This window comes from Lichenostomus cassidix, chromosome 7 (genome assembly GCF_008360975.1).
Source record: "Lichenostomus cassidix isolate B80296 chromosome 7, HeHo_3.0, whole genome shotgun sequence".
NCBI lineage: Eukaryota > Metazoa > Chordata > Aves > Passeriformes > Meliphagidae > Lichenostomus > Lichenostomus cassidix.
Window position 1 is genome coordinate 9,838,075 of NC_139488.1, and position 11,661 is coordinate 9,849,735.

Sequence of the window (11,661 nt, forward strand, 5' to 3'; positions counted from 1 at the left end):
CATTTGTTCAAGAAACGAGTCTATAAAATTACAAAGGCAGCAAGATGGGGGAAGAAACCAGGCCAAATAATGAGATCAAAAAAACTGCCAGAATAAAAATCCTAATGCTTAAATAGCAAATTATGCATCACTAGAAATTATTTGCAGACTTTGTGCCATTAAGGATCTCAAAACATGGCCCTTGAAGCAATCCTACACATACGTAATTCAATAGCACAAGGGTTTTCCATAGGAAACCAATTCCTTTATGGAAAGGAGCTCAAGCCTTAGCTCAGTAAGTAGATGCCACCAGGTACATCAGTTAAGACCATATGCAGGAGTCAGCTACTCTGGTTTTGCCTGCTTCCTCACAAAGATGCAGTGGCATGCAGCTGTGAAGGGGAAGTGGGGCTTTGTGAGGGCATCCTCCCCAAGTACTCTTTTAAAAATGAAAGAGCAAGCCTTGACAAATAATTCCAGCACAAAAATGCACATCCGTACATAAAAACCAGCTCGTAACACAAAGAACAAACATCAAGCAGACAAGCCTGCTAGGCCAGGAGGTTCAGCACTGCATGGAAGAAATTCATTCAACAGGCTCCATTTTTGGTTGTACATCTGCAGACAGGAAAGATTTTTCTTCCCCCAAAGAAAAACACATGCAAATGTCTGTCATCAAAAAGCACACGCTCTTTCAGAATGTCACAATTACCTAGCCACAACTAAATGCTGTAATTTGTTGACCAACTCCTTGCAAACTTCAAGAATGACCTCAAACCCTTGGTTAAAACTGCAAAATAATTTCTCCCCTTTAAGTGTAATTTTGTAATGTTTTGATTCCCACCCATCCCCAGGCTGAAGGGCTCCAACAGCATGCTGCTACATGTTTCTAGTGCAGCAGAGAAAAGAAGGCCGAGGCCACAGACAGCAGCTGTGGGAACTTGCCAGCCCAAACTTTCCAGCTAACAAAAAAAATGGCAAATGACAAATATGTACTTCTGGAAACAAAACAAAAAAAAAAGCTAATTTAAATATGGGAACAGCAAAAAAATGCACTAAATGGTTAAAATACAGAGGAAGTCTATCAGCACGTTTAGCTCACCTGTATGTTCTGCAACATACACAGGCAGTGTGTGAAGTAACACATTCAAGAAAAGCAAGAATAAAAAACAGAATAAATAATCAGTGTTATCAGAATATACTTTGAAACGTTTGTCTAACAGGCTTACACCTACAATATCTGGCTCCTGTAGGCATCTGTTGACACCACAAACTGTATTAGCACCACTGAAAGGAAAGAATTCTGGACAGAGATTAAAAAGAAGCCTAAAAACATAATATGTTAAAGCATTAGTTATTAGCTTGCAGATAGCAGTAACTCCAACAGTAGCTCTTAAAGGGTAAGCTACTCGTTTCACAAGCAAAGATCTGCTGATGGTGGGACAGTTTTAGGAAGAGAAGAAGGCACTTGACCTGGCTCCTCCCTGAACAGACTGCAAAGCCAGCACAGGGAAACCCTTCCCATCACCAACACATCCCAGAGTCTCTGCTTGTCTGGCAGCAAACAAGGAAGATCACCTACACACAGACCTCTCAAAACAACACTTAAAAGTTTTCTTTGCTTCCAGGGATTTGTTCCCCAATGCTCCGTGTGACCGACAGCACTGTGTGGTGCTGCTGACAGAGTGGCACTGACATGAAATTGTGCCCCAGGGGAGGCACAGTACACACAGCCACCACGTCCAGTAAGCAGCCAGGTGCAGCTTGGGCACTTCTATTCCCAGGTCACAGAAAACATGTGTCCACCCTCGAGCAAGGATCCAGATAAAAACATCACCTTCCTGGAATCAAGCCATTACACAAGCACCCAAGCTGGGAGCAGTGTTTATTTCTCTACTAAATGTAGCCATGACAACGACATCTTCATTTAAGAGATGAGCTGGAAGAGGTCATGAGGCACTTGTCAGGCAGGGATAAAACACCACACCTCAAGAGAGCACAGGAGGGTAAATTCTGCTGAATGCCATCTGCAATTCAGGAAAACTAACACCCTAACATGACAGGCACACCCCACTCAAAACAGCCAGGCATCTAGGCACAACCACTGCCAAGCCTTTCCAGCATTACCAAAGAGCAAACTTCTGGAGGATTTCTCCGCTAAAGAAGTATCTATGACTTACTTAAGCACGCTACACCACTCCAGAAATTCTCTTGACTCAAGTGCTTCTTTTTTACCTTGAAACTAGTTACAAAATTATCAGGAAGTGAAACATTGCAGAAGCCATGAACAGAAAAAAAAAAAAAAAAAGGCAGCAAAGCAGCTTCCTTTTCCCCTTTTCAAGCCTGTATCTTGCTCTCTTTGGTGACCCAAAGCCACCTTCTCTGAACAGGACCATCCTTGGAGGCATTGGGAAGGTGTGTAGGGACACAGTTCAGGGATGGTCTTGGCAGGGTTGGGTTTATGGTTGGGCTTATGGTTGGGCTCTATGATCTTAAAAGGTGTTTTCCAATCTAAACAAGTCAATGGTTCTGTGTCAGAGCTAAGGTGCCATCTGTGGCAGATGGCAGCAACCATCATTCCTACAGGTCTGAATAAGTACAAAAATTCTGGCACATCCCATTTTTTCCAATGGAGCCATGCCTCACAGTATGCATGATACCTAGGAAGATCATGGCTCTAGAAAGACAGTGGCAGCCACAGTGGAGTTATTTTGGTCCAACCACATTTTCATTCCACACAAAATAATAGAGACACACTCCTGTGGGTAAATTCCTCCTCCTTCCCTCCCCACAATTACCTTAGTTTTGTGGCTGAGTATTTTGTACTAAAATGGATTATCTCTTTCTGGCTGTGAGCCCTTTCAAAACCACTTAGAAGACTGCAAATTAATATACACACCTTAATATTATCTAGTCATAATATGAGGAGGGAAGGAATCGTGGCATCTCATGCCACAGGAAATTAACTCGTGGGCTGCCTGTGGCCACAGGGCACAGGTTCATTACTCTCATTTTATACAGCATATTCAGGGGCATTTTCTCATGTGCTTTTACTTGTCAGAAAGAAAGGATAGACAGAAAGCCATTCTTGTCAATTGAATGATTCCAAAGTAAGTTAGACACACCATCACTTGGAAATGTAATTGGTATTGTTGGGAGACTATTTGTTACTGTTGCATTCATTTTGGTTTTAAGTGTGTTCAGACACAAGTCCAGCCTTTGCCCAGCAGATTTTTATGATATTTGACATCTGTTTAAAATTATTTAAACATCTGTTTAATGCTGTTTCTCTGTGACCATAATAAAAAGGATCCTGATGGTCAGCAAAGAACTGTAAAACACAGGAAAACATTTGGCAAAGGGAGAGAAATGGTCCTTTCGGTTCTAGTCACACTGCATTACTCTCAGCAATCAAGGACAACAGGCAAAATACCAGGAGACAGGATGAGGTTTTGCATTTAATAGCAGCCTAAGTACATACCCTAACCATTTATCTGGGGTTCATTACCCTTATGCATGCATATGCATGCTTGTAAGGGCAGCCTAAAAATAATTCTGTTGTTTTGTACATACAGGGCCTGAGCTGGTACCACTGAAGTCACAGTAAACTACAACCCTCCAGGTGCACTGGCCAAGGCTAGTTAGAGCCTGTGTCTGTCTCAAGTTTACAGCAAGCTTCCCACTGAATCTGGCAGTGCAGGCATGAAACCACCTAGCACTACGTCTCTTAAAAGCAGCTATGCAGGCTGCACTTCTAAGTAATTGCCCATTTTATTTTTGTTTATAGAAAATTTTCTCGGTGTCTTTCAAAGACAGAACAATACATTTCCTCTACAAACATGCACAACTCTAACCAACAATAGGCAGTGGAGAGCTTGCATCAGCCTCTGACAGCCATCAACAAGCAGGATTGCCTATACACACCCTGCTGTGACCATCACTGCCTCCGACTGGCACGATGGGCACATTTGTGCCACGGAGGCAAAGGCAGAGCTGGCATCCCAAATCAAACAGCCATGCACAGAGTGACTTTGTTGGCTTCAAACAGACAGATGAGGATGGAGTTAGGTAAAGAGACAACCTGCAGGCCTCTGGGCACAGCTGGCAATTCTGCAAGGAAGGCCCCAGCTGGCAAGGCAAGACTGAAAATGAGATGGAGACACTAGAGAAACTTTAGATTCTTTCAAAATAATTTTCCAAAAGCTGAATCACAGAAGTTTACATCCAGAATTATTGGAAGATACTTTACCCTCTCACACAGTGCTGACAGGAGCAATTGTGTTTGCTGCCCAGAACCCTCAACGGAAACCTGAAGATGAAAAGCACACTCAAGAAGACATCAACTATCAGGCTTTCTCTGGAAAAGTTTGCAAGGGGCATAAAACAGGTCTCAAGAAACCAAGTTACTTGGTGCAAGTATGAAAAATAAGCTGGGCAAAGAACTGCAGACAGCAAGCAGGGAGAGTGGCAGCAGGAAGAACCCCTACATCTGCTGATTACTCAAAGGATAAGAGAGATGGGTCCAGGCAACAACTGCTGCTCAAAAAGCAGCCACAAAAGTCACAAGCAGAACAATACTTTCACCCTTTGAGAGCTTTGGAAAAAGAGAAAGGACACTCATGAGGAGGAGGGAATAGCAACTCAAAATACAGGAAAGGGATGAAGAGCTGCAGCAAGGAAATTTCCCCAAACACCACCAGAGGCACACAGCAATTTTTTGTATATGACAACTATTTAAAATATGAGAATGTTTACAAATGCACAGACACTGCTATGAACAAAGATTATGATCCTAGTAATTAGTTTAAATTTAATTATTAATTATTTTTGCTTGTTTTCAGCTTTACATTTAATCATTAAAAAGCAACTAGTGGCAGTTACGGAAAAAAATAAGGCCTAAAAGAAATTCATCTAGAAATGAATGATGGTAGAATACACTTCCTGTGGTTAAATCACTTACAGGTTTCTCTTGGTTCAACCAATGAGCTAATAATTACCATAACTGGAAGCAAATTCAAGTAACCTACACTCATGCTAAATTCTTAAACTAAGCTCTCCTGCCTAACAAGTGAATGCAGCCAAAGGAACTGATAATCTCTTTTAAGGTTTAAGTGTAGCAATACTTTAGCACCTCTCAGCTATATCAAAAAAGCAGCAACAATTAGCATCTGTCTGTCTTCAAAGCCTGTATGAGAAATGGTGTGATTAATTTCTCATCTGTCTGAATGCCACCTGTGCTGTTAGATACACTTGGTAAAAAAAGCCAAGCAGGGAGGCAAGCAGGAAACAGATCATTTGAGAGAAACCCATGTTTAAACTCTCAGCAGGGAGGTTCTCAAGTCATCTACATGATGCTCTCTTCATTAGTCAAAAAAGTCATGGATCCAGAAGAAAACATGTGGCACAGAAATCCCAAAGACAGGCAGAGGGCTCTTGGTTTCAGAGTCAGCCTTCCTGGAGCATCACAACTAAGACCTGAAACACCTCACACTCAGTGCACAAAGAGCAGCCCACACTCACAGCAGCCCAGGTCCAGACTGCTGCAGGGACGCGTGGAGTGTCCCTCGTACTCCAAATCTCACTGCAGGACACTGTGAGCTGTGGCCTCTGGTGTTCAAGGAAAAGGAAACCGTTTCCTGAATTGCTGCAAATTATCACTGTCACAGTCGCCTCAATCTTCAAGAGCAGGAAGAAATGCAGAAGGAGCCTGCTCCCACAACCCCAGCAAGGGGTTGTGACAGGAACGCAAATCATTCATGTAACAATTCCATGCAGGAGTTGTTACAGGAATGCAAATCTTCCCAGACACATCATTCTTCGGCCCAGATTCACCTCTCTTTTGACTGAGTCTATCTGTAACCACATGGGGCTGCTGCTAGTGTGTCTCTCATAGCTAAAGGTGGGCGAGGCTGGGGACAGCACTCCTCCAATCTGATGCAGATGAGAAGTAGAGCTTGCCCTGATGCACACAGCACTGCTGCGGCACAGCCCCGGTGCCTTGGTTACACTGCCCAGGCTGCAGGTGGGAATGGCTCCACCAGTAACAGCTCCAGGCACACAGAAACTTCTGCTCTTGATTTAAGAGGAATCACCACAGCCAGCTCTGAATGTATCCTCCCCCTCTTCCAGTCTCTCAGAAGTGAAAGAAAAAAAATCTATTGAAGAAAATTAAGGAAATAAAAAGACCCAGTAGGATGGGTATGGGTAGACCAACACATCTCTCTGTAAACAACAGGAAACCTATGTCCACAAAGAAAAATGATCAGCGTGTCTTATCATGTCCCAGGTCACAGCCTGACCAAGAACAATGATGAGCATTCACCAAAATTTTGAGCATCCCCAAAGTAGGCACACTGCAGTGGTGTAAAAGCAGTTCTAAGGAGCCTCCTCCCTCAGCTTTGAGCACTCTTAGAGAAGATGAAAAGGGAAAACCCTAAGACAACAGCCCATCATTTTTCTACAGCATTACAGACTTCATCAAGACATGATCTACTTGACTTAAATCTATTTTGACTTCTACTGCTGCTGCTGAAGCAAAATTCTCACTGTGAGATGTCAACAAAGGTTTAAAAATGCTAAAGGCAGAAAATTCAAGGGCTTCATTAAGCATGTAAAAAGCACTGAATTAGTACAATTTTGGTCCTTTGTAAAAAATGTATTTTTAATATTAATACTTGCTGTTTGGATTTTCAACACACAGATCCTACCTGAATCTCCTAATTCATGAGACTCGGTCTGTGCACCATGGGGTAGTGAAGCCTCATGGTGTGAAACATTTTCTTTGCCAGTCATAAGCACCACATCTAAAGATGAGGATATTCAAGGGACATGTCAGAAGACAGCCCATAAATACTGCCTTCTGTTACACATGAAAACACATTATAGTCTGGTCTCACAGTATCGCTTTCACTTTAGAAGCAGTTTTATCATTTTCTCCTTTCAAAACTCTTTTCAATGTGTGATGTATCAGCTTAGTGCCTGTGGAAAATTTTACTGGAAAAGCATAAATAGACTGTGAGCGAGGCTTGTGATCTCCAAGTACGGGTATTTAGAGAGGGGCTGGCTGCAGGCAGTCCTTCTGAACCCCTCAGGAAGGGTCTGAGGCTTGCAGGACACCCACGCTGCAGATCACAGGCGGACCACGCTGAATTAAAAATAGCCGATTAAAGCACGCAAAGTGTGTAACAGTTGGTAGAGTAGATGGATAAATCAGGATGTGGGAGTCATAATATCAATTTACTAAATATTTATAAATGCTTCTAACTACCAGTGATAAGAAATACTTTAATACTGATTACAGCTTCTGCCCACTGCTAAATTTAACACGATCCAAGGGTTTAATACTACGGGTTTCCTAGTAGGCTGCGAAGAACAGCAACAGCTAATCCAAAGAGGCACTTCCTAAGTAAAAAGGCGACAGGGAAAATTATTTCTACGTATGGCAAGGCAATGAAACGATGCAGAAACCCGAAGGAAGGGCAGGCAGAGCCGAGAGGCCTTTCGAAGCGAGCCGACATCCACTTCCATCACACCCCGCCGACGGGAGATGTCAGGGTTTCACCGGGGACCGCGGGGCGGCAGCTCGGCGGGGACAGGCAAGCGCCCGCGCTCGGTACCGGCTGCCGCCTCTGCTACCCGGCGAGCTGTGCCCTGGCCTGCCGCGGCCCCCGGCCCCGAGCCCCCGGCCCGCCGCCCACAGACAATGTCCCCCGCGAAGCGAAGAGAAGCGCATCGGCGGCGGCTCGGCGGGCGGAGGGCAGCGGGGAGCGGGCACCACAAGGCGCCGCCCGGGAAAGGAGCTTCCACGGCCGCCCCCGGCAGGGGGAAGGGCCTCCCCCGGCCGCCCCGCACCGCCGCGGGGGCTGCGGCTGAGGCAGAGCCCGCCGCCCGCTCCCGCCCGCCCCGCGGCGCCCACCTGGTCGGCGAGCTTGAGCACGGCCATCCTCCGCCGCGGCTCCCGCGCACATGCAGCTCCCGCGACGGGCGGCGAGCGCGCCCCGCGACCGGCGCTGCTGCGGCGGCGGCTCCGCTTCGCGGCGGGGCGGGGGCCGCCTCGCCTGGTCCGGCCCAGGAAGCAGGGGCGGGCGGGCTGCCGCGCACGGCCGCGCCGCCACCGCCGCCTGCCGCCGCCGCCTTTGTTCGCGCCGGCGGCCGCTGCCGGAGCGGAGCGGAGCGAGCGCCGCCCGGGGCTCTCGGCGCCCCCGCCCCGCCGGGCAGCACGGGGGGCGGTGCCGCCAGACCGGGCGGGACCCGCACGGACCCGCCCCGCACCCCGGCCGGGATCCCCGGGCACCTGCTGCACGCCGGGGGACCCGCAGCCCGAACGGCCCCTGAGGGACACGGCGCTGCCCTCGGGGCGGGGTGCCCCTGTCCCGCCGCAGGGGCGCTGCACCACCTGAGGGCCGAGCTGTGAGGGCCGAGCTGTGAGGGCAGAGCTCTGAGGGCCCGCGCTGCTTCCCGCCGCGCTGAGGGAAAGCAGGGAACGGGCTGTCCCCAACTCGTGTAGAGGGAGAAGCCGAAGCCTTAACCTTTCCCTTTCTTCCTCGTGTGCGTGCAAATCCGTCTGTCAAATCCCATCAAACACACACAACTGTTTGACAGCAGTCTTCTAGGGTTTTTTTACCTCTTTTTGTAGTAGCTGTCTTGCAAAAATCTTGGTAACTCCTGACAGTCCACGTCTCTTCATACTCAATACATTATTTCATTTTTCGAAGACTAACATACTAGATAATGAGAAGTACAATTTAACAAGCAAACAAACAAGCCCCACAATCCCTGCCTCATGCTACAAAGGAAAATGAACATCATCCAATATTCCCGTTGAGCTGACCTGGGGGAAACTTCAGTCCCACCCTCAGAGCTGGCTGTCAGTGTGACTCGAGCAGCAGCACACAGCCAAGCGTGCAAGGCCAGGGGCTAGCAAGCGGGGGGAGAGGAAAAGGGAAAAAAAGCATGAAGGGGTAAATTTATATTCTTTCTTACCCCTCAGAGTTGACAAGCTGAATCACTGAAGCATGTGATTTGATTAAAATCATCAGCACAATGCACAGCAACAGGAATTACAAACCTGCTGAAGGTAATGAGGGTAATTACTTTTTTTCCAGTGACATGCAACCGTAGAGCAAAGGACTCTTCCTCTCCCCCGAGTCACACAAAGGCCAGGTATTTTCCCACAAGTTAGATTCTGCAGTAAGGAACTCCCATACCCTGCAACACATCCAATATGACAGTGATTTATGACTTTTCAACCCTTAATTACAGAATGAGGTGACTCTAAGTAGTTTTAAAAAAGGGAAGTGTTTTCTATGGAAGAAAACCAATCCAGCAAGGAAGCAGATGTTGTTTTCAGGCTTTTGAGGCATCATTGTAAGAGGGAATTAAAAATAACACACAAGTTGCAACACATTTTGACTCCAACTATTTTAAAGGGGTCTTAATGGTAAAATAGTATTATTATAAATCAGTCTTCTAAAGGAAAAAAAAACCACCAAAAAACAGTGAGACAATCCCGTACCAAAATGTTTGAACTGTGGCAGTTTTTCTTTTTAATATCTTCACTTCATCTTAGGATTTTCATCATGCCACAACACCTAGGAGCATTACACCTGCATCAGCAGATTTGCTGTGTCAAACCACATGCTAAGAGGGGCAGCTGGCAGCCATGTGCCAAGGACGGGAGTCTTTCTATGTCCAACCAATTCAGGCCAGAAATTCTGCTCTGGCAGTGCACTCCCAGGCTCTGTTGAAACACACGCCCATCACACTGAGGTCAGAAGTAAGTAGAAGTTAGCTCCCATCTGAGAGCAAGCAAAAAAAATAAAGAGGGGAAAATGAAGGGAACTTTCAGCATTATAAGGAAAGGTCTGTTTTGTTATAAAGGCCTATTTCCTATGACCTAGCATTCACTACAGCCTTCTCCCTGCAATTAAACTTGGTGGATATATAAGGAAAATGATTCTTCAGATTTGTTCTATGCTCCCCTCACTTTCTGATCCAAAAATCTGGTACAAATCCTTGTACCTTCTTTGGGACCTCCAACACTCTCCTGGTCAGGGAGCTAAGCCAATGGCATGCCATCTGAATGGAAATCTGCTTGGGAGTCAGTAACTAGGCTAGATGCGAGCTAGTGCTAACAGAGCAGTTGGGGTGTGACAATGTAATATTTTTCTCAAGTTTTTTGTTCCCAACAAGCAAAGTCTCATGCCAGCTTCTCTTTCCCAGGCCCCCAGGGACATGCAGGACTGCAGAAAGTCTTCATGTCCCATATTAGCAGGACAGCTCTCAGTTTCCAGAGGTCCTTACAATTTCATTTACACTTTCCATTTAAAGTGTCATTTGCATGAACTGCCAAGAGTAGTCACCGTATTACAGTCACTACCCACACAGTAAAGGAATCCAAGATTTCTCTGACAGTACAATGTCCTCCTCTCCTGTTCACAAAATGGCACAAATAATTACATTCCAGGCTTCTGCCTCAGCATGCACAATCAACAAATGCTTTTCTGAGCTGTTTTACTAAACAACTTCTTGGCCAAAGCAGGTACATTACAGTAATTCCACGACACATTTTCATGTGAAATGATGCCATATGCTCAGCTGCCTTTTTTGAAGAAGAAGAGTCACAAAGCCATTAGCTAATTTTTCAAATAATGGTCATACCTGTAACTCTCAAACCTGTAGCACTAACGTTGACTTTCCATCGTGGGACATTAAAAAGTATCATCAAAACAGGTGTGCAACATCCTTACTGAGAATACACTTGAGCTTGTCAGATATTGTCATCTTCAATCAAATCTATATTTGGAAAGGAAAAAGCCCTAGGGCTACACTGGGCCTCTGACAGGGAAGTGGAATGAAACCCGCTAAGGACAGCTGGTGCATTTGTTCCTTGCTGACCCATACTCATTCCTAAGAGGGTTTTGTGCATCCAGCTGAAGTCTTCTGTGAAACACAACCCCCTATTTACATATTTTTTAAAGCAAAATAGGAACATGAAAGATTGAACTTTAGCACTTAAGCAATTTCTGTCCAACAAAAAGGAAGAACAGAACTACCCCAAATATTTTGCAGTTGCTTAACTAAGAGTTGCACTTTTAGATTTCTTGATCTTCTGGCCACAACAAATTAGGCTCTGTAGTGTACTGGCCCAGTATCATAGACGTCTGTCCTTTTTCTTCTTTTCCTTCACCATTTCATTTTGTCCTCCAGTTCCACCTAAACTGTTTAGCCATTTGCTATCAGCAGTCATACACACATGAGAAACTTCCTCACTTAGATTTTGTGTCAGGAAAGCCTCTTAGCATTCTTATACCCACTTGGGCTCAACAAAAGTCCCATGCACACTTAGATCTAACATGTGGCTTCAACAGAACTTCATCATCATCATAACTGATCAGCCCTTGGTTAAGATCTCACATGTCATTTTCATACTGGAACAGTGCAAGTCTTCATTTGGGTATTGGCTTAGGACTTGACAGACTCTGTAAATTCCCTCTTGTGCCACAGTGTTCCTGCATGGTGCTTGTTCCTCATGGTGCTTGGCTTGCTGCCTGTAAAAGGAAATTCTCCCACCTTGTGAGAGAGGCTGGGGAAGAACTTTAGGTAAAGGCCACGAGCTACTGCTCTGAGCATTACGCTGCCACCACAGACTCCACGTGTCTTCCCATGCAGTACCAGGGAAGA

At 45.8% G+C, this 11,661-nt stretch overlaps 1 protein-coding gene across 6 annotated transcripts in view; it reads right to left on the bottom strand.

Annotated features, from left to right (window-relative positions):
- ANKRD44 (ankyrin repeat domain 44) overlaps positions 1-8,132 on the bottom strand; it is a 131,798-nt gene extending 123,666 nt beyond the window's left edge. For 3 of the 6 annotated variants that reach the window (XM_085066084.1, XM_085066081.1, XM_085066082.1), the window contains exon 1: positions 7,895-8,129. In XM_085066084.1, coding sequence (XP_084922210.1) covers positions 7,895-7,921 — 27 coding nt within the window. In that variant the 5' untranslated portion in view covers positions 7,922-8,129. Of the gene's footprint in view, positions 1-7,894 lie in introns of all 6 variants that reach the window. The other 3 variants (XM_085066079.1, XM_085066078.1, XM_085066083.1) reach the window with 3 other exon arrangements.
- Positions 8,133-11,661: the final 3,529 nt, after the last annotated feature.